Source organism: Pleurodeles waltl, chromosome 8 (genome assembly GCF_031143425.1).
Source record: "Pleurodeles waltl isolate 20211129_DDA chromosome 8, aPleWal1.hap1.20221129, whole genome shotgun sequence".
Classification (NCBI taxonomy): Eukaryota; Metazoa; Chordata; class Amphibia; order Caudata; family Salamandridae; genus Pleurodeles; species Pleurodeles waltl.
In genome coordinates this window covers 1,402,547,135-1,402,571,110 of record NC_090447.1, presented here as the reverse complement: position 1 = coordinate 1,402,571,110, position 23,976 = coordinate 1,402,547,135, and the positions used below count along the sequence as shown (strand labels likewise).

The following is a 23,976-nucleotide window of genomic DNA, read 5'->3' as shown; positions in this document are numbered from 1 at the left end:
AGGTGTGTTGTATGCTGGATTAATGCTGACTAAAGAGGGCCCCAAGGTGCTAGAATTTAACTGTCGATTTGGTGATCCCGAGTGCCAGGTAAGTGGCTTTGTTTAATGGAAATGTTTAAGCTTAAACATGTGGCTAGAAAGAGGATAGTATTGGCTTGTAAAAAGATGTGGCATTACTAGTGAGCCTTGATTTGGAAATCAAAGGCTGCTATAAGTCGTTATTCATGTCTGTGGCGTACCTAAGGGATGATAGAACAGTGAGGGTGCACAAAGTGCACATTTCACATACTTGGACTATATGCCTTAAGAAACCCTTTTTAGATTCAACATTTCCAAAAATGTAACGTGTATTTTATATGTTTGTCTTGCAGTTGAGTTGTTTCATTGCTTTATATTACAGATGTAACTTTCTTTATTTTCATGTCTTTATTTCTTTCACCACCGCGCGGCCTGAACTTTTTTTTTTTTTAACATGGTCACCCCCATTTTTCCTGGTAATTGATGCAGTTTTGAACGAAAGTGCACTGAGTTCCTGCTAACCACGTTCCCAGTGCCAGATCTGTTTCCCTGAAACTGTACAATTGTTCCTCAATTGGCAATACCTTTGGCCACCCTGTGTGTCCCTAGTAAATGGTATACCTGGTACTTAGGGCATGGCTACTAAAAAGGGTCCCTAAGGGCTGCAGCATGTATTGTGCCACCCTTAGGGACCCCTCGGCACACTCATGTGAGCTGCAATTGCAGACTGTGTGAGTGGGAGTAAAGAAAAGTGACCTACAGAGACTGCATGCAGTGTAGGTAAGTCACCCCTACAGCAGGCCTTGCAGCCCAAAGACAGGGTGCACTATACTAAATGTGTGGGCATATCTGCATGAGCAGATATGCCCCATTGATGTCCAAGTTGATTCTTAGATATTGCAAGTAAACAGGGGAGCCATTTTAAGTACATCTGCTGGACACCGGTCATCACGAGTTCCCAGTCTACATGATGGCTTCACTGAAACCAAAGATGTTCGGTATGTAACATTGCGTATTATTAAGCCCACATTGATTCCAGTGATGGATTTCTTAATACAAGCACCCAGAGGGCACCTTGGATGTGCCCCCTGAAAATCTGCTAACTACTAGTGTACTGACTGACTGGTCTTGACCAGCCTGCCACCACAGACGTGTTTCTGACCCTCTGGAGGTGAGAGCCTACGCGTCTGATGTCAGAAACAAAGCCTACTCGGGGCGAAGGTGTTACCACGTCCGCCAAGCAGGCATGCTTGTTATCAGCATATCAAGGCAGGAGCCTTTGAAGACCTCTGCCACCTTTGTTATGCAACCTCGGTTTCCCCAGTCAATGGGGATGCCACTACCCTACCCCATTTGGCACTAGGCCAGGCAGAACAATTAGCTAGTCAGTAGATGTGTTCCCTGTCAGGCTAGTTCCCCTCCTAAGGTGGGCTACCTGATGTCAACATGAAACTTAAATTCCACCATCTTGGTTTTTGGTGGAATCGGGCTACCTGGGTCAGGGTTATGCCCACTCCCCACAGGAAGTGGTCATGCAGAGGGTTTAGTCATTCTAAAGGTAGGCAGCCTATTGGCTACTACTTGACACTCCCCTTAATGCTTCTAAATTAAGTATTTAGGTAGCACCCCTGATGCCAGCAGCTCAGATTCGATGGATCCAGAATAAGTTAAAGAAGAGCCACGAGAAAGTGAGAACAAAACAAGTGCTTGCCCGCATCAGTCTCAACAATCCCAACAAAGTGACTGACATTGCTGCTGAGCCCCTACCTAGAAGCCCGGTAGACTGCCAGCCCTTTAGCAAATTGCCTGCAATTTACCTTGGAGTAGAGGAGCTACTCCCCTGCAGTCCACAGGCACAACAGCAGCAGAGTCTGCTCCAACTACTAAAAAGCTCCCCGGCCAGCCCGACACTTGAGCCTCCCAGGAAAAGTACCTGTGTCACAGAAGGTCAGACCTGTAGACCCACCAAGTGTAACGGCACCAGGATCAACCGGAGCAGCACAGAACCCATATGTGGGGTGCACCTGAACGTCTGCACCAAGCCAAGACTATGTGAGGCCAATCGGGACTCCCATTGCACCAAGACCGAGCAACCATTAAGGGATGTCATCACCAGTGAGACCCACTCGCAAAGTGGCCTTGCTGTCCTGCTTTTGCCCCCCTCAACAGGCAAGACAGACAACCCAAGGCCCTTTAAGGAAGCCATCTCAGCAACCTATCTACGCTGCAAGTACAGCCTGGGCACCAGAGAACCGACTGGTCCTCTGTGTCTCCAGGACCCTTGCGACCCGAGCCGACTGTTGAGAGCTACTGGACTTGTCCCCAAGTCTCCCTCTGCAGCCTTTTTCTAGGTGGCATCCTTCTCTCCACTGGTGTACCTCACATAGCCACCAACACGATCAGCACCTCTACACCCAGACACCCCACGGGAGGTAACCAGTAGCTGCTGGTGGTACTTTAGACATTAGGCCGTCTATGACCCTAAGTCCTGACGGGGCACCCAGAAACCAACCGTATATAACTGTATGCAACATATGCCTTCTTCCCCATAGGTAAGCATTGGTGTGTAAAGATGCATTTAATTAAGATTTTACTTGCCTGTAAAAATCGATATTAAAAAAAGTACTTACTTGATAACAAAGTTCTTCGTATCAAAATTTACATAAAAATACGGGCTATTTTTCTAAATTGGTCTCTGATTTATTCTTTAAGTGTCTCTCTCATTTATTGCTTCTGTGAGTTCAACAAATACTTAGCACTACTCTGACAAGCCTAAACTGCTTGCCATGCTACTGCAAAAGAGAGAATTTAGTATTGTCTTTTGGGCCTCTGTAAACCAATTGGTGTTTGCCTGAACTCTTTACACAGTGTTCCTTGTTTTAGTCAACTATATAAAGAGTCATCTTTTTACAATTTGTTTTTGTTTTGTTCGCATGGAGGGACTTCATGCCTAAGGAAGCATCACCCATTGTACATTTAAAAAAAAAACAAAAAAAACATATTGCATTGCTGTTATGGAGCTATCCACTACTGGTTGACGAGGGCTGGAACCTTGCTAGATTTTGATGACTTCAATCTGCAATGCAAATGCAGTTTCCATAAAATTCATTCATTTACACAGTAAGTGATTTCCTGAAAATCGGGCATCACCCTGATTTTAATTGGGGAGGGTGAAGGGTGACGCGTGTTGGTTCCTGAAGGCCCCCGACCTGCATTGGCCTATAATGGCCTAATGAACAGCACACTCTGTAAAAGGCAAATGTCATCTGAGACAATCCCCTGGTCTGCCGGATGCAGACAAAAGTGTGCAACTGTATTTACAGTATTTAAAAGAGAGATTATAGAGATGCATACATGAGTTGCTTTAGTGTTCTCGTGCAATAGAAATAATTTGAGTCTCCATGGAGCTTTTGAAACTGAACCATTTGCATCCAGGGATTACTCATTGGCTGTGTCTTGATTGAAGGATTGTCTGTATATCATATTTGTGATCATTCCTCATTGAGTTATTTCACAGTACAAAGGGGTAACAATGCATGTGCTTACCTCATCATTTATGTTACACTAACATGATTTTTGGCTACACTTATATCCTTTTTAAGGGTATGCCAGCCTCATGGGCTGGAGCTGAGATAATAACCCTATATAAAAAAGGTCTCTCCCTTCCTCCTAGCCAACTATAGACCAACCAGTCTAATAGACTCTCAGCTAAAGCTGTTTGCACAAGTGATCTTAGGGAGACTCAAACCCTGGCTTGAAGAAAACAGTGTCCCCTACAGGCTGGATTTAGCCAAGGTAACTCTACCATAGACCACGTTTTTCACCTTTAGCTTAAATATTGGAAAACTGCAATGCTGGAAGGTGCCAGTCTTTGAGTAACATTTTTAGACCTTCGGACCGCATTTGACCTTGTTCTAAGAGACATATTTTGGCAGGTCCTGATAAATATGCGAGTCCCTACATAGCTGTGCAAGATTTTGCAAAGACTCCCTGAGGGGAGCTTTGCCCAGGGCCGGTTCGGTAAATTAGGAAACCTAAATGAACCTTTTTTGGTTCGAGAGGGAGTCGGGTAGGGTTGTGTGTTGGCCCCTACCCTTTTTTCTTTATGTATAAATAGGCTGATGGATGATCTGAATAAAGTTTCAAATGATGCCCCTAGACTAGGCCATCTTAAGTTCTCTGCGTTAATGTTTGCAGACGACACCTTGGTATTGTCAGGGTTCCCAATGGGCTTGCAAAGGACTTTAGACTGTTCTGTTGATTTTTGTACGGTAAGGGGGTTGGAAATCAATGTGGGTAAAACAAAGTACATGGTCTTTCACCCCTTCCCTTCCACCAGGTAAGACCCTAAAGTCAACGGGGTCCGCTTAGAACAGGTGAAGGTGTTTGATTATTTGGGAATGACATTATCAGAACAAAGGACTGGCTACCAGCACATAAATAAGCAAAAGTTAAGACTGGCTCATTTTATTGGAGCTCTAGGGAGACTCTATAATGATTCCTCTTCTAAGCCAGTAAGTCCAGTCTGTGAGCTCTATAGGCCACAGGCTTTGGGGGCAGAGTTGTGGGGGCACAAGAGGGTCTGTGATATTTCAAAAAGTGGATAATGCATTTTTGAGACATTTATTAAACCTTCCTTCGAATACCAAACTGTTGCCTATAAGGTTTGATCTGGGGGTGCGGTCCACCATAGATAAGAAAATAGGATTGAGACCGCTCCTTTTTTATAGATGAATATGGACATCCCCTGAATTAATATCATACCCGAAGGCATTGAAGGAGATTATGGGTTTACCAGGCGCTCACAAACTTCTATGGTTTCAACATATACAGGATACCGTAAGACTTACAGGAAGGAAGGGATAGCCTGTGGAGGAACCCTGAGCGGCTTGTCCTGCGACAACCAAGATTGACCTGGCCAGGTATTGCAGGGATTCTAAATTGTTCTTACATTTGGCTAATCCTGCGCATGGTACCATGACTTCCACGTTTTTTGATTTTAAAGATTTTTATGTGTTTGCGTGGGTCACAGGAAACAATGGCACATTTCTTTTCCTTTTTTTTTTTTTTTTTTTTTTTTGTAAAACCTGTGTAAAGAATTTTGAAAACTAATACACATTAGCAAATTGTTCTTCCAGTGTTCAGATATTGTTTATTGCCTTGTGCATCTGTAAGAAATGTATGTAGCGTGTCCAAGTGTACAAAGGGGGTAATTCATTTTATTCTCTTTAGTTACTTTTTATATTTTTATCATGTTTTTAAACTTGTGCAATTGATTGTATTTTATGATAGTTATGAATTTGTTTATTGTAATGGAAGATGTTATACTTTCTTTGATATACTTTTTTGGCTTTGAGTCTCAAAGTTATGATGATGATCCTTTTTAATAGTGATATTTTTCAAAGTCAAATGTTAGTTATTGTTTAGAGAATTGAGATTTCGTTTACATTTCTTTGTGAAGCAGTTATGATGTACTGAACTTTTCGATGTAAACCATTTTCTTAGGTAATTCTGCCACTGCTCCAGAGTGACCTTTATCAAGTTATTCAGTCTACCATCGATGGTAGGCTGTCAAGCTCTATGCCTGTCTGGCTGTCTGACCATGCTGCAGTGACTGTGGTTATGGCTAGTGGAGGGTATCCTGGTGACTATGCTAAAGGGGTGGAGATAACTGGTAAGAATAATTTACTGTTATTCTACTGATATGGGTTCCTCATATGTGGGATGAAGATAAAGTCATCATTGTAGATTCTGATAGATTCTGACATATTTTGCTAACCCAAAAGGTTTGTTTCCTTGGGCTAAACAAAGGTTTAGGAATGAATTACACTTTAAAAAAATATATATATTATGTTTTACAGGTAAAAGATCTCATAAGATAATTAAATATTGCTGTCCTTAAATGGTGCTGTGACACTTTTCCGTAAATCGTTTTTAAATGCTATTAAATTATAAAGGCATGCAATATATAAAAATATTTAAATAAGACGACAAGGAAGGGCATATCTTGAGTATCTGAGAATACTCCAAAAAAGCTTCTGTGCTGCCTAAAGTCACTTTAAACTAGACAACAATGCTTTGCAACTGCTTTCAATTTGTATTACTAATCATCTGTTCTTATCCATACCCCTGGTAGTTGAATGCTGTGTTACATTCCTGCATAGGTCGATAAATGGCATGTTAATTTAAGTGACTGTTCTTCACACCTTAACCAGTAAGCACAATATCCTAATCATATAAATGCTTTTGCGTCCAGAAGCCCCAGAAATATTGTTGACGGCAAATGTGTAATCTGCCCTTCTGAGAGTGGTCTAATTTATGGCACAACAGTAAATCAGTTGGACAAAATCTTTTTTTACACATAGTGCAGATGATTACACATGTCAGAAAATAGCTATGTTTAAATCGGGTATAACATGCATTTGAAAACATAGAATCTTAGGGCTAATGAACATCACCTGGTCAAGGTGTTCTAATTTATATGCCTGCTGCAGTGTTGAAGACTATTATTACACCTGGCTGTACTTCTGGGTCTGTCCCTGCCTTTTTTAAGCTATACAATTCTTTGGCGGCCCCACTGGACTGAAGAAGAGTTTTAGCATTTTTCATCCTTCTCTGAAATATCTCTTTTTGATTAGTCTTTTTGCATGGTTGCATCAACACCTCCCTTAGACTAAGCTTGCATTGCCTGTATTTGTATCCCTCCTTTCCAACTTGCATCTTTAAGTTCTGTGCAGAAGCCACTCCATTTCCGAAGACTGCTTCTATTTTTTCTTTTTTGTTTTCATGTGAGGATGCAACCCAACAAGGACACAGTTTTCTTTGACATTAATTGAAATTTGGGGCTGCATAAGGCTGTTTATTTTGTGTTTGAATGATATTTGTTTGTCAAGTCATTTGGGGCAATACCAATAAGTGGTCTAGTGTATTCTGTAGAATTGTTAACTATGCATTTGGTTAGGTGAGAAATTTAAGCAAGAGTCAGAAATGGAGGTTAGTGTCTGCCCCTCAATAATGTGGAATTTGCTGGTTTCACTGATTCTCCATAGAAAAGTAGAGTAAATCATTTACTTTGATAGCATGTGTGCATTTGACTACTAGGACCTCTGCTCTTTTTTACATTAGTAAGCCAAACCGATCACACAGGACCACCCTCACCTCCTCGCGTATGCCATTTTAAGGACTAGGTGTCAGCAGAGCACCGTTCATGTTTTAACATTTTTTTCTAAAAGGATTTTCCAGAGCTACAGACCTGGGTCTTCAGGTTTTCCATGCAGGAACTACTGTGAGGGATGACAAAGTGGTAACTAATGGTGGCAGAGTGCTGACAGTGACTGCTATTCGGAAAGATCTCATGTCTGCCTTGGAGCAAGCCAACAAAGGAGTGGAAGCCATACAGTTCCCTGGTGCAGTTTACAGAAAGGACATTGGTTATCGGGCAATAGCGTTCCTACAACAGTCTAAGTAAGTATTGTAGGTCACTTTCGGACATGAATATTTTGTTCTGTACAAACTAGATGACTCGATAAGTTTCCTATGTGTACTGTAGTTTTGTTCAGTGAAGCATGTTGAATGTCAAAAAATGTTGGTAGTCATGATTGCTGAGTAAGAATGTGAACCACGATTGGGGGAGAGTGTTTCCAGTTTCTTTTCTTTAAAATCTTCACATTGTGTAACTTTTCACAAAAGTGAAGAAACACAGTTACACAGCCCTTAGTTAAATGAGATCCCATAGTACTTTTCAGAAGGGGATATTAACATTCTAGGTTCCCATTTTTCATTAGTAGGGTCAAAAGAGGAACTCTTGTTTGTTGCTAGCGACCCAGGTTATACTGCAACTCGGAACGATGAGCTGCCTCCATTTACAGATACACAATAACCTTCTTGCGGAGTGTTCCTGATAGGCCGCCTAGCATTGTTTAGTATGCTGTCTGTGTGTGTGCTTTGTGGGGATAGGGCATTTCCACTGATGGTAACATGTATAATTCACTGATAGATTAAAACATTAAGTTCAAAGATATCAACAGCCACCGGGGCCCAAGATGATTAGGCCACATACTAGGTGCAAGGGTAGAAATCTTAGCATGGTAAAACTGTACCTCTCTATCACCATGTTTATTTTTCCCTGCCTGCAAAATGTCTCTCTGAGCCTCCCCCTCATGTGGACTAAAATATATGGCAGTCAGCTGGGGGTGTGCCACAGTTTTTTCCCCTATTGAGTAGTCTGACCTAGTCTGTACCTTGGTTTGGTTGGGGACTTTCTCCAAGATGTCTATAGACATTGGTTTGTTGCTACTGCCTTACCATAGCAGCCAGTTGGGAGACTGGAGCTTGAAAGCAGCTGATGGTTGTATTAGGTTTTAGGATGTTTAACCTGAGGCTCTGGTGGGAAGATTACCTTTCAGCCTTCCAAATTTCTACAGGTCCCCATAACTAAGGTCCATGCTGTACCTACATATGTCATATGGGTTTATCATGTGTGCGACGGAGATACTATGTCAGTAACTGTCAGTAGATGAAAATGTGTGTGGCTTTGCATAATGGTTGAAAATAAAACACTGGGTTGCGAGGAAACAGGGTGTATTATATGGTGTGCTTGTGCAACCTCACTGTGTAATACTTACCAACCCCTTTAGGACCCTCAGGTTTCGTTTGTTTAGCCTTCAGCTCGACCTTGGGTGGATGTGGCCCTGAGCAGCAAGGCTTACACAGAGGAACAAATATTAAACCTTTAAACAGCTCCAAAACAATTGAAAAAGAAATGTTCATGACTCTCAAGAAATCTGACATCAATCCGACATCAATTCATAGGACATCAATTCATATAAATAGACTATGTTTTGATATAAATTTAGACACCAAAACAAAAATGATTCACTGAAGGGTTCTAGAGATATAGATATTACAAGAATCAATAAATCAAAGACCATTCACTGTGAGCATGCATTGATAAATTTAACAAATTTGACACTTGAGTAAGTTTTCAGTAAAAGGTTGGGCAAGGTGTAATGTGGTTACATGGAATCACTTTAGGCGACCAACTCCAGTCGAGAGCCAGTCAGGGCAACCAACCTGGTTCTCAAGAACAGTTACCTTAACAGGTTAAGCAATCCGCGTCCGTTCCAGGCGGTAGTGACTTGAAGATGTTGGGCTTCCAGCTTGCCCCAACAGGCTTCTTGGGCTGTTGTGTCCCTGTGCTGCTAACAGGAGGCCAGTCGGTTGACCCTTGAAGTCTCTTGGTTTTGCTAGGCTCTGAAGACTGCTTCTCCTTGAGCAGGACACAGTAGGCCCAGTTTCTTTCTTTGCTAGCCACCAGGTGCAGCAGGTTTAGTCCTCGTTGGTGCAGCCTCTCTTTGCTGCTCCCTTGGTGCAGCAGGGCAGGCTTCCTTTGGCCCTTCTTCCAGGTCAGTAGAGATCTGAAGTTCTGGGTGCCACGGGTGCCACCTTTATGCTTGGAAAATGCTACCAGGGCAGGATGTAGTTGGCAGCCAATGGGCTACCAGGTTCCCTCCCACCTGGTGACCACTTCCTGTGGCATCTGGCTATCCCAGGATGTACTAATCTTTGCACTCCCAAGATGGTGAGACCCCTCGGTCGTTGTTCATCAACCTGCATCCCTCCCACCCCATGCCCCTGCTATAGTGTGGCTACCTCAGGGATACATAGCAATGGGGAAACAAGTTTGGCAGCTGGTTTCACCTCTATTCTCACCGTGCCAGCCTGTCTAAACAATAGTGCAGCCCTCCTCCCTAGTGTGACACATCTGCCCTTATAAAGCGGCTCCTGCTTTGAAGCCTGCCTTTTGGGGCTAACATTTAAGTGGCTTTCTGCATAAAGGAGGTAAAACCTCCCTTGCCTTCAATCACTCCTTGTTCTTCTTTTTGAGAGTTATTCCCATGTCTCTTCAGAAGAGCAGAAGGTTGTCTCGTGGAACAGGCTCCATGTGTGCCTGGGAAGGCACAGGAGTTTTAAAGGCAACAAAGTGCCAGCTTTGTAAAAGATGCATACTGCAAAATGTTACATTAACTTCGACTTGAGATACAGGTCAAGCTTATTGTAATGAGTTGGCTGATACCTCAAAGTGCCCAACTTCGGTCCCAACATTCAGGAGTTAGCGCAGCTGTGGGGTCAGCATGTAATCCTGTACTCGCCAATTGAGTGACTAAGGGCCACATGTACAAGGCATTTTTCTAATCGCAAATCGAATCGGTATGTTTGACTAGAAAAATGCTTTTAGGGGTGTACAAAACCCAAATTGTGATTTGGTAAGTTGTTACCGAATTGCAATTTGGGTTTTTGTGATTCGGTATTAGGAAAGGGCGTGTTCAGGGCGTTCCTTCCTAAAACCGAATCTGAATGGTATGTGTGCATGTTTTGTGACCGTGCATGCGGTCGCAAAACAATCTCAGTTAGCACCAATTTCAAATTGGTGTTAACCCATTCGCAAAGGGGAAGAGATCCTTCCCCTTTGTGAATGCATGCGAAAATGTTCGTTGAAGAGCAGGCAGTGGTCCCATGCTCTTAGAAAATGTAATGAAACGTTTCATTTTTTTCTTTTTAAATGGATTCCTTTAAGGAAAACGGGCTGTGTTTATAAAAAAACAAAAAAAGTAAAAGAAAAGAAATTGCTTTATTTAAAAGCAGTCACAGACATGGTGGTCTGCTGACCTCAGCAGGCCACCTTCCCTGTGATTTTTGCGATTCCCAGTGGGTCTCAAATTGCGACCTACCTCATTAATATTAATGAGGTAGGTCTATTTGCGACCCCTGGGAATCGCAAAAAAAAAACTCAGTGGTGTTTCTTACATTGGAATTGCAATTTCCTAATTGCGATTCACATGGAATCGCAATTAGGAAATCGCAATTCCAAATGTTCGTACATGTGGCCCTAAGTCTTTCCACAGTAAAAACTGTAGTTTTGCTTGTTTACTGTTAGACATGTAAAGTACATGTGCTCCGATCCTATGTTGTACACTACCTGAGGACTCTGTAGACCTGCCAGAGGGGTGACTTACACAGATGTACATGGGGAGTAGTGGTTTTGCCATTGCTCTCAATGGTAAACTCGAGCTAGCAGTGCATGACTGCTCTGCCAGTCTGCAGTAAGGTACTGGGAGTCTTGTTTTACGTGCGGGACCTGCAGGGTGGTACAACCAGTGCTGCAAGCCTTGGGGTATCCCCCTAACCTACATGCCCAGGACCATACTCTGACCTAGATGTATGTTAGCCATTTCCAATTGAGTACAGCCAATTAATTATACACTATAGTGGCAGGGACCTGGCACAAGATCTGGTTAAAGGTCTCAAAGCGTTCTCGGAGTTGAAAAACCAGCAGCATCAGTTGAATAACTTGGGGTGCCCATCCTAAAAGAGACATTTCTTTACATGGGTGATAGGTGAATGTTTCCAAACGTTTCAGCCACTGACAACCACTCTGGCCACACTCCAGTACATCTTTTTATTGTCTTTTCCGATTGCACCATTCCATATGGGGAGCAACTGTAGGTAAATCCATTTTGATCCTGCTTCAGTAGCGACTGTGCAGCGTGACTTCTAGGCCACGTCCTTGTTGAAGGGGCAGGGGAACACAAGCAAGACTTTTGAAGCTGTTTCACCCGTCACCTTTTTTTGTGCTATATGCTAATGCTATATACTAAGTGCAATGGATTTGTCCAGACCTGGGTCCGTTGCTTGCTGTGCCGTGAGATCCAAACTGTGCCTCATTGATGAGGTCTAACAAAGCTGTAACCAGACTTGCTTGTGTTCCTGTTCAAAGGAAATGTGGCCCGGCAGAGCAAGCTGGACTGTCCCTATTGCAGCAGGACTGTCTGTAGTGATGCCATGGCCAAAAAAGGTGGATAAATGATTGCCAGTGGCTAAATCGTGTGTATCTACCCATTACTTTCTATTGTTCTAACACAACAATTGTTTCTTTCTTATTCTGTCGACATGTCATCCTACAGTTCCCTTGTTTGTGGATTCTATTTCTTGGAGAATCTACACCTGTTCCCTTAATTAGCTTGTAGCCTGAAACAGGATGGATTTACATTAAACAACCTCTGTACGTCCTATGTTTATATTGTGTGTAACTGAGTAACCAGGGAACTTATCTCAGGCAGCCTTGGCCCAGTCTAGGAAAACTCTTGTCCCTTTTGAAATAGCTCTCGCATTACATGTGTGCAAAAATGCTTGGAAATGATCACTAAGAAAAAAGATGCATTCTGTCCTGGCTGGAGGAGGATTTCACATTTTGAAGAAAGTGTAAGGTTTGATTGGCTTGGATTTCTTGGCAACAGTCTCCAGGTTGGTTAACAACTGTCCCCATTGAACCAGTCACTCGTAATTCATCTGGGCTTTTAGAAGACTTTGCACTAATTCATTGTCTGCGCTTGCCAATAACATCACATTAACGTTAGTTGAGTTTATTCTCTTGACCAGAATCTGGCCCAAAAGCCATAGCTTCTGTGACTATTTGAAAGAGAGTGAAATGATCAGAGAGTTGGGGACTGAGTCCTCTAAAACACAGGGAGTACACAGGTTCATGTGAGCCGCACAAGATCCACAAAGGTTTTGCAGCCCATGTGACTTGGAAATTGAAGAGTTGCATAGTTACTTTTCAGCAGTGTAAAACATCATAACATTGCACTGTCCCGACCAGCCCAGTAGCCTGTGATAGTCTCTTTCTATCCCGATCCAGGCTGAGAAGAAACGTTTTTTTACTCAACGTCCAAAGTATTGACCTTGAGACAGCAGCGGGTCACCCTGCCCTTGGAAATATATTAATGTTCTATTCAGGTGTGACTGTTATGGAGTTGCATACACTTCACACCTCGATTGTCTGCTGGCACTAAAATCCCAGTTTTCCATTGGAACAAGTGGATTGAGTGTATGCCCCCTGCAACTTCAGATGTTGACTGCAAAAAACATTTATATGAGATACGAGTATTTGAAGTTGGTAGCCTTTTGAATCCCTTTGTGGGTCTACTCTAGCAACCTGATCTCTTTGTAAATGTGAGAGCTGTTGGGACGTTACCCAACCCCTCTATCACTGTGCCCATTGCACTGAACCTCTCTGATCAGCACATCTCAAATAGACTTAATTGGGTACCAAGACTTTCCTTTTACACTGTGAATACCTTTGGACTTTGGCTACACCCTTATTCCAGTTTATGTTGTTGCCCAACTACAAACAGACTTAGGCAAATGGTAGACTGTTGTTATCCACCTTCATGCATTGTATTTATGCTTGTGGCATCTCTGCTTCTTTGACTGGCTGAACATAAACAAAATGTAGTAAGCCAAAGTTTCCTGGAACAATTAACCTTGCCCTCTTATGATAATATTGTCAATACAGGATTATGATATAAAAGTATAGCATTTAACTTGTGAAAATATTTTGGCGTCATACGTTGGTAGCAGAAGTGTCTGTGTCTAGCCATAGTGGAGTGACTAACCATGGTGTCATTTAGCGTAATCCTTGGCTACTCAACCTCATTAACACTCAATACTTAATAGCCCAAAGAGAGCAACTTGGATTTTACATTGGAATACATTATTACTTCTTGTGGTGCTGTGATACTTATGATAAGCGGCACTATTTGCCATGCCTACTGTCCTTTGCTTTGGGCATAAACAAAAGGCCTTGCTCTACTACTTGCTGATGGAAGATGTGTAGTTGCTCTTTTGATTTATTTAGAGGTATAACAGTATTGTTTATTTCCCCCAGGGAGGCAGCTCCCTGATTGTAGGCCGCTATCAAGGTTGGTTGTGTTTTCCAGAAGAAAGGAAAGTTGTGCAGTCTCCATCATTTTAAGCTCCTTTTCTGTCCTGGCAAGGAAGGCCCAGCATGTGTGACTTTACTTGAGCAGTGTTTATGGATCAGAGCTATCTTTGTACCCAAGCGTTTGCATTGTATTAACATTTTTGAGTTTGAGAGGCACATTTCCAATCTACATGAAAGTATTCATTAGCTCAGTAATAATTGACGCAACAGTGGGGATGCTGAAGTTTTGGTGTTGCATCGCTTGCCTTGAGATGATCTACCTTTCACCCCACCCCCTATCCTGGAGCCCGACTATAGCAGAAACAAACTTGTATGCATCTTGTTCTCTTCCACTGAATCTGACAGGGCACTGATTACCTACCTCTGTAACATCTGCTTTAAAATTCTGTTATGCGACTATCCCTTCCAGATGTGTGCAATTATGAGATTTGTATCCTGTATTAACTTGCACTGTCTGGGCTCTTGTCCATTTTACAAAGGTTTATCTTCATTGTGTTGGTTCGAGAGGGTATCATGACTGCTTGGAACAATAGTTGGCTGCACCATACGGTTTATTGTCTGAATCCTCAGCCTTGACCTACAAGGTAACACAACTATTTCCCATGTTAATACTACCCTAATGGGTCAGTCATCATGGTGCCCTCAGAGTTGCTTTTTGTGTGCTACATTTTCATTCACACCTTGCCATGTGGTAGCCACACCTTACCTCTTTAAAAACAAAAATGAAATGAATGAGGGAATCTAGTCACAGGCGTCTTTATTTTTCTTTGTTAGAAGCATAGTAGGATCTACTCCAATATCCCTCCATTTTGAGAGATTCGATGATGAGGCTAATCTTTTATTTTTAGTCAGATATCCTTATATTTCTGGTTGAATATGTTGGTTGAGTTGCCTCTACTTTGTCATCTCTGTAAACACCTGCTACAACTACTTATTCTATTTATGTCTTACCAGTATAACTTACCCCATAAAATATTTTTGCTTCTCTTACTACATAAGACTTTTTAAACCTTTGGAAAAAGTGAACATGCTATAGCACAAGTAATGATGCTGGTATTGGACTAAAGTGGCCATGTCAAGGACCGTCACTAGTTCTGTCCTCCTGCGCACATGCCTGTCGGATGTATGTCGGATTAACAAATGCCATTACAATGAATAGCTTTACAATGCAAGCTTTGTAATGAAGATACTTTTACAAGGAAAGGCTTTTACACTGACATTTTTTAGAAGAATAGAGTCTTAATTAGGACAGACACAATGACAACAGTGTATTATCCTCAAAAACAGGGGGGACACCTTCATCCCAATTGTCTCTTCTAGCACAAACAATTTGGAAATGGGCAATTCACAACCACCCGCTAGCAGAATACATACTAGGGATACACAACCAGCTAGCAGACCTCTTAAGCAGGACACAGCAACAAATACAAAATGTAGATTCACCCACAAGTAATTCAATATTAATTTCACATGTGGGGAACACCAAACATAGACCTTTTCGCAACAAGCGAAAATGCAAAATGCCAAAACTTTGCGTCCAGATACCCACACCCTCAATCCAAGGGCAATGCTCTATGGATCAAATGGTCTGGGATATTTGCTTACGCTTTTCCCCCTCTCCCATTAATTCAGTTTCTGGTCAACAAGATCCGTCACACTTCCCTCACTATGATACTCATAGCTCCCACGTGGGCACATCAACATTGGTACACAACACTGTTGGATCTGTTGGTAGTACCACATCACAAGCTCCCAAACAGACCAGACCTATTGACTCAAAACAAGGGTTGAATCAGGCATCCCAATCCCAGTATGCTCAACCTAGCAATTTGGCTCCTGAGGTCATAGAATTTGGATATCTACAGCTTCCATATGGACATTCTAAAACAAGCATGTAAACCTACAACCAGGCAGTGCTATGTACATAAATGGAAAGGTTTTGTATATTACTGCCAACTTAAAAACATTGATCCATTTAAGTCATCAGTACAGGATGTGGTATGTTATTTGCTTTGTTTACAGAAAGCAAATCTTGCATATTCATCTATTAAAATTCATTTAATAGCAATATCAGCCTACCTCCAAAACAGACAACATACCCTCTGTTTAGAATTCCTGTCATAAAAGCTTTTATGGAAGGTCTTAAGAGCTATTCCACCTACAGTTCCACCAGCATGGAATCTTAACATTTTGCTCACAAGACTTATGGGCCCACCTTTTGAACCCATGCATTCTTGCCCTCTTCAGTTTCTCTCATGGAAGGTTGCTTTCCTAGTAGCAATTACTTCCTTAAGAAGAGTAAGTGAAATTCAAGCATTCACTAAGAATAACCCTTCTTCCAAGTACACAAACACAAAATAGTACTTAGGACAAATCCAAAAGTTTTACCTAAAGTGGTTTCACCATCTCACATTAATAAGTCAGTGGAATTGCCAGTCTTCTTTCCACAGCCAGATTCAGTTGCTGAAAGAGCCCTTCACACTCTTGATCTTAAAAGAGCTCTCTTGTATTATATAGACAGAACAAAAGGAAATCTCAACAACATTTTGTGGCTTTCCAACAACCTCATAAAGGTAATCCCATTTCCAAACAAGGATTGGCCAGATGGATAGTAAAGTGAATTCAAGCTTTTTATCTTAAAGCTAAAAGGCAACTATTTGTATCTACTCCTAAAGCACATTCAACTAGAAAGAAAGGAGCTTCATTGGCATTCTTGGGAAATATACCAATGGCAGACATATGCAAAGTAGCCACATGGTCCACACCACACACTTTTACTAAACACTACTCTGTGGATGTGTTATCTCGACAACAAGCAAATGTTGGTCAAGCAGTGCTTAAAATACTATTTCAGACTACTTAAGCTCCTACAGGCTAGTCACCGCTTACTTGGGAGAGGGACTGCTTTTCAGTCTATGCACAACATGTGTATCTGCAGCTTCACATGCCATTGAACGGAAAATGTCACTTACCCAGTGTACATCTGTTCGTGTCATGTAGTGCTGCAGATTCACATGTGCCCTCCCTCCTCCCCAGAAACCTGTAGCCGTTGTAGTACTTTATTATGTAAATATGTGTTCCATGGCATGTGTAGCTGCAGATACATATGCTATGCATACTGGGTAAGTGACATTTTCCATATATATATATATATATATATATATATATATATGTTCGATGGCATGTGTAGCTGCAGATACACATGCTGTGCACATCCCGCCATCTGGTGTTGGGCTCGGAGTGTTACAAGTTGTTTTTCTTCGAAGAAGTCTTTTCGAGTCACGAGATCGAGGGACTCCTCCCATTTCGACTCCATTGCGCATGGGCGTCGACTCCATCTTAGATTGTTTTTTTTCCGCCATCGGGTTTGGACGTGTTCCTTATCGCTCCGTGTTTCGGGTCGGAAAGTTAGTTAGAATCTCGGAAAAATCGTCGGTATTGTTTGCGTTCGGTATCGGGTTAGTTATAACAGATCGACACCGACTTTTGAATAGCTCCGGTGGCCCTTTGGGGTTTTTTCGATCCCCCCGTCGGGGCCTGGGCTAGAACTGTCAACACAGCAGTGACAATAAGGAGACATGCATGGCTGCGTGCATCAGGATTTAAACCAGAAATACAGCAAGCTGTGCTCAATATGCCATTTAACGGACAGCAGTTGTTTGGGCCGGAGGTGGACACTGCGATCGAAAAACTTAGACACTGACACGGCCAAAGCCATGGGCGCACTCTACTCTCCACAGAGCAGAGGCACATTTCGAAAAACACAGTTTCGAGGGGGGTTTCGAGGGCAAAGCACAGAACCCACGACCTCACAAACAAGGCCCACTTATCAGAGCCAATATCTGCGTGGAAGTTTTCGGGGACAATATAGAGGGGGACAGTTCCAAAAAAATCGAGGAAAGTTCCAAAGTCCCAAAACTCCTCAAAATAAGCAGTGACTTACAAGTCACACATCCCCAACACATAACACCTGTGGGGGGGGGAGACTAAGCAAGTTTTACAAACATTGGGAGGAAATAACAACAGATACTTGGGTACTGGCAATTATCCAGCATGGTTATTGCATAGAATTTCTCAAATTCCCTCCAAACGTCCCACCGAAAACACACAATATGTCAAAACAACATATAGATCTTCTAGGACTAGAAGTTCAGGCGTTGCTACAGAAAGAAGCAATAGAATTAGTACCAAACCAACAGAAAGGAACAGGAGTTTACTCCCTGTACTTTCTCATACCCAAAAAAGACAAGAGTCTGAGACCTATATTAGATCTCAGAACATTAAATACCTACATCAAATCAGATCACTTTCACATGGTGACATTACAAGACGTAATCCCACTGCTCAAACAACAAGACTACATGACAACACTAGACCTAAAGGATGCATATTTCCATATACCGATACATCCTTCACACAGAAAGTACTTAAGGTTTGTATTCCAAGGGGTACACTACCAATTCAAGGTGTTGCCGTTCGGAATAACTACTGCGCCAAGAGTTTTAACAAAATGCCTAGCAGTCGTAGCTGCACATATCAGAAGGCAGCAAATACATGTCTTCCCGTACCTAGACGATTGGTTAATCAAAACAAACACGCTAGAACGGTGTTCACAACACACAAAGTATGTCATAGAAACCCTCCACAAACTAGGTTTCTCAATCAACTACACAAAGTCACACCTTCTGCCGTGTCAAACACAGCAATACTTAGGGGCGACAATCAACACAGCAAGAGGGATTGCCACGCCAAGCCCACAAAGGGTTCAGGCATTTCACCATTTAATACAGACCATGTATCCAAAACAAAAAATACAAGTCAAAACAGTGATGAAACTCCTAGGCATGATGTCCTCATGCATAGCCATTGTCCCAAACGCAAGGTTACACATGCGGCCCTTACAACAGTACCTAGCATCACAATGGTCACAGGCACAGGGTCAACTTCTAGATCTGGTGTTGGTAGACCGCCAAACATACATCTCGCTTCAATGGTGGAACAGTATAAATTTAAACCAAGGGCGGCCTTTCCAAGACCCAGTGCCACAATATGTAATAACCACAGATGCCTCCATGATAGGGTGGGGAGCACACCTCAATCAACACAGCATCCAAGGACAATGGGACACTCAGCAAAAACAGTTTCACATAAATCACTTAGAACTATTGGCAGTATTTTGAGCGCTCAAAGCTTTTCAACCCATAATAAGCCACAAACACATTCTTGTCAAAACAGACAACATGACAACGATGTATTACCTAAACAAACAGGGAGGGACACACTTAACGCAGTTGTGTCTCCTGACACAGAAAATATGGCATTGGGCGATTCACAACCACATTCACCTAATAGCACAATTTATTCCAGGAATTCAGAATCAGTTAGCAGACAATCTCTCTCTGGATCACCAACAGATCCACGAATGGGAGATTCACCCCCAAATACTGAATACTTACTTCCAGAGTTGGGGAACACCACAAATAGATCTATTTGCAACAAAGGAAAACGCAAAATGCCAAAACTTCGCATCCAGGTACCCACAAGGTCAGTCTCAGGGCAATGCGTTATGGATGAGTTGGTCAGGGATATTTGCTTACGCTTTTCCCCCCTCTCCCACTCCTTCCATATCTAGTAAACAAGCTGAGTCAAAACAAACTCAAACTCATACTAATAGCACCAACATGGGCAAGGCAACCTTGGTACACAACACTACTAGACCTCTCAGTAGTGCCTCATGTCAAACTACCAAACATACCAGATCTGTTAATGCAACACAAACAACAGATCAGACACCCAAATCCAGCATCGCTGAATCTAGCAATCTGGCTCCTGAAGTCCTAGAGTTCGGACATTTAGACCTTACACAGGAATGTATGGAAGTCATAAAACAAGCTAGAAAACCTACCACTAGACATTGCTATGCAAATAAGTGGAAAAGATTTGTTTATTAATGCCATAATAATCAAATTCAACCCTTACACGCATCTGCCAAAGACATCGTAGGATACTTACTACATTTGCAAAAATCAAAGCTAGCTTTTTCTTCCATTAAAATACATCTTACAGCAATTTCAGCTTACCTGCAAATTACGCACTCAACTTCTCTATTTAGAATACCAGTCATAAAAGCATTTATGGAAGGTCTAAAGAGAATTATACCACCAAGAACACCACCAGTTCCTTCATGGAACCTCAACATTGTCTTAACACGACTCATGGGTCCACCTTTTGAGCCCATGCACTCTTGTGAAATGCAATACTTAACATGGAAAGTTGCATTTTTAATTGCCATCACATCTCTAAGAAGAGTAAGTGAGATTCAAGCATTTACCATACAAGAACCATTTATTCAGATACACAAGCATAAAGTAGTTCTACGAACAAATCCTAAATTTTTACCAAAAGTCATATCACCGTTCCGCTTAAATCAAACAGTAGAATTACCAGTGTTCTTTCCACAGCCAGATTCTGTAGCTGAAAGAGCACTACATACATTAGACATCAAAAGAGCGTTAATGTACTACATTGACAGAACAAAACTTATTCGAAAAACAAAACAATTATTTATTGCCTTTCAAAAACCTCATACAGGAAATCCAATTTCTAAACAAGGCATTGCTAAATGGATAGTTAAGTGCATTCAAACCTGTTATCTTAAATCAAAAAGAGAACTGCCTATTGCACCAAAGGCACACTCAACCAGAAAGAAAGGTGCTACCATGGCCTTTCTAGGAAATATTCCAATTACCGAAATATGTAAGGCAGCTACATGGTCTACGACTCATACATTTACCAAACACTACTGTGTAGATGTGTTAACGGCACAACAAGCCACAGTAGGTCAAGCAGTACTACGAACATTGTTTGAAACAACTTCAACTCCTACAGGCTGAACCACCGCTTTTGGGGAGATAACGGCTTACTAGTCTATGCACAGCATGTGTATATGCAGCTACACATGCCATAGAACGGAAAATGTCACTTACCCAGTGTACATCTGTTTGTGGCATTAGTCGCTGCAGATTCACATGCGCCCACCCGCCTCCCCGGGAGCCTGTAGCCGTTCAGAAGTTGATCTTGAACATTTGTAAATTTGTAAATGTGTAAATTTGTAAATACATAACTTTAAACTACATTAGGTACATACCTATTCACTCCATTGCATGGGCACTATTACTAGTATACACAACTACCTCACCCTCTGCGGGGAAAACAATCTAAGATGGAGTCGACGCCCATGCGCAATGGAGTCGAAATGGGAGGAGTCCCTCGATCTCGTGACTCGAAAAGACTTCTTCGAAGAAATACAACTTGTAACACTCCGAGCCCAACACCAGATGGCGGGATGTGCACAGCATGTGAATCTGCAGCGACTAATGCCACGAACAGATGTACACTGGGTAAGTGACATTTTCCATATATATATACACACACACTAATAGTAAGAGGCATAAAAAGGTTAGGAAACAGTATAAAATAGCAATAAGCAAAAGAAGCCCTAGGGCGAGCCCAAACCATATACTAAAAGTGGAATGCAAACACAGGGCTCCCACCGAGGTAAGTAAATCGTATAGAGGGGAGCTGGGAGTACTAGGAAACCACATAGGTAAGTAATAGTATACCCCCCAGCGACCCGAAATGCAGGAGGAAAACACTGGATTTCCCCAAAACCACCCCCAAAGGATGAAAAGTAGAAACAGAAAACAGCCAGGACAGCATGAAAGGAACCATCAGTGGATTACTGAAGACAGAGACCTGTGGAGAGAGGGGACCAAGTCCAGAAGTTTCTGTGGAGTCCAGGGGGAGTAGGAGATACTACCCACCCAGAGGTACCTTTTGGAGTTGGTCGACGAAGAAGGAAGACAGCAGCGCAGAAGTTGGAGAAGAGTTCCTGATGGGTGCAAAAATTTGTCCCACGCCGGAAGCTGGATTTCAGATGGGTGTCTGTGAAGGATTTCCACCAACAAGCATTGGCAAAGGCAAATTCGCGGTTAGAGGAAAAGAGGTGATGACGGGGACCAGCAAGGTCCAGGAGGACTCTACCTAGGAGGGGAAGTCACACAGGACCTTCCGCATCACTGAAGGCCCACAGGAACAGAGGCAACACCCACAGGTGTCCCACAGGACAGGGACACAGAAGTCGCTGAAGCAGCCCACGCAGCACCACAGAAGTTGCTCCCACATTGTCGTCAGACCACGCAGCGGCCCAGGAGTTGCAGGAGGGAGTGCTGGGGGCTGAAGGTGCACGTTGCTTGAAGTTCCTCTTGGGTGTGAAGCAAACAAGCCTTGGCAGCTGCAAAGGATGCGGTACACGGATGTACTGTCTTGCGTGGCGTGGAAAGGACTTACCACCACCAAAGTGCGACAGCTGGTAGAAATGACCAAGGGAGACTCTCAGGACAACCACCTGTGATGCAGGACCCACACTACTCAGGATGAGGGGAGATCCACGCAGCGGGTCGTCGTTGCAGCCAGGTGCCTGTAGTTACAGGGGACTGATGCCTTCACCCCAAGGGAGATTCCTTCTTGTTCAGGCTGAAGAGTTGCTGTCTTCCGAGGATGCACGGCTGGGGAAATGTTGCAAAGTTGGCCGGAATTCTGGATACAATGTTGCAGAACAATCTCTCTTGTGGATCTGCAGCCTGTAGGTACCTGGAGGGTCCAGTTGCGGTTCCAGAGGTCATAAGTCCAATCAGAGGTTGCAGAGGAGTCCTGCTGGAATCTTGCAAGCTGAATCTGCGGACCCAGCCCAGAGGAAGATCCTTTATAGCCCAAAGAAGGGGCTTGGTCACCTAACCAAGTAACTGCCTATCAGAGGGTGCCTCTGACGTCCCCTGCCTGGCCACTCAGATGCTCCCAGAGTTCCCTGCCAACCTTGGAATGAAGATAGCAGAAACCAGGACCCTCTGGAGGAGCTTTGGGCACCACCCCTTCCCATTGTCCAGTTTCGTGCCAGAGCAGGCACTGGTGGTCCCTGAACCGGTGTGGACTGGTTTATGCACGGAGGGCACCAAATATGCCCTTCAAAGCAAACCAGTGGCTTGAGGAGGCTACCCCTCCCAAGCCAGTCACGCCTATTTCCAAAGGGAGAGGGTGTAACACCCCTCTCCCAAAGGAAATCCTTTGTTTTGCCTTCCTGGGCTCGATCAGGTCAAGCAGCAGGAGGGCAGGAACCTGTCTGAGGGGTGGCAGAAGCTGGGCTGCCCTGGAAAACCCGATGAGAATGGGGGTAGCAAGGAGCCCTCAGAGTACAAGGAATCATACTTCCAATACTTGCAACGGTATTGGGGTATGATTCTGACATGTTTGATACCAAACATGCCCAGGTTTGGAGTTACCTCATGACCTATGTCCAGTACAAATATAAAATGGCATCCCCGCACTCACAAAGTCCAGTAAAATGGGTCTGGAGTTCGTGGGGGCACCTCTGCTAGTGCAGGGATGCCCTCACACACAGGTACCGGCACCCTACCCTCTGGGCTGAGAAGGGCCTACCATAGGAGTGACTTACAGTTACCTGGTTCATTGACCTGTAGTGAACACGGGTGCGGATCATGCAGACTGCAATGGCAGGCCTGCAGACCCCTTTGCATGGGCTCCCTATGAGTGGCAGAATAACTGCTGCAGCCCATAGGGATCCCCTGGAACCTCAGTGCCCTGGCTACCTGGTACCATATACTAGGGACTCACACCAGTATGCCAATTGTGGGGATAAAAGGTTACCAGCAACCAAATTTAGAGGAGAGAGCACAGTCACTGGGGTCCTGGTTACCAGGATCCCAGTGAACACAGTCACACACACGGATTCACAGGCCAAAAGTGAGGGGGGTAACTGTAGGAAGTTGTCTCTGTATGCACTATTTCAAAGTAAGGAATAGTATGCACAGAGTCCAAGGGTTCCCCTTAGAGGTAAGATAGTGGCAAAAAGAGATAATACTACTGCTCTATTTTGTGGTAGTGTGGTCGAGCAGTAGGCTCATCAAAGGAGTAGTGTTAAGCATTTGTTGTACATACTCACAGGCAATAAATGAGGAAGACACACTCGGAGACAATTCCAGGCCAATAGGTTTTTGTATAGAAAAATATATTTTCTTAGTTTATTTTAAGAACCACAGGTTCAAATTCTACATGTAATACTTTGCATGAAAGGTATTGCAGGTAAGTACTTTAGGAAC

At 43.1% G+C, this 23,976-nt stretch overlaps 1 protein-coding gene across 2 annotated transcripts in view; it reads left to right on the top strand.

Moving 5' to 3' along the window:
- Nucleotides 1-23,976, top strand: part of LOC138248680 (trifunctional purine biosynthetic protein adenosine-3-like) — a 329,279-nt gene that overhangs the window by 116,569 nt on the left and 188,734 nt on the right. For both annotated transcript variants that reach the window (XM_069202471.1, XM_069202472.1), the window contains 3 exons: nt 3-88; nt 5,524-5,692; nt 7,251-7,482. In XM_069202471.1, the coding sequence (XP_069058572.1) occupies nt 3-88; nt 5,524-5,692; nt 7,251-7,482 (487 nt within the window). The remainder of the gene's footprint in view (nt 1-2; nt 89-5,523; nt 5,693-7,250; nt 7,483-23,976) is intronic.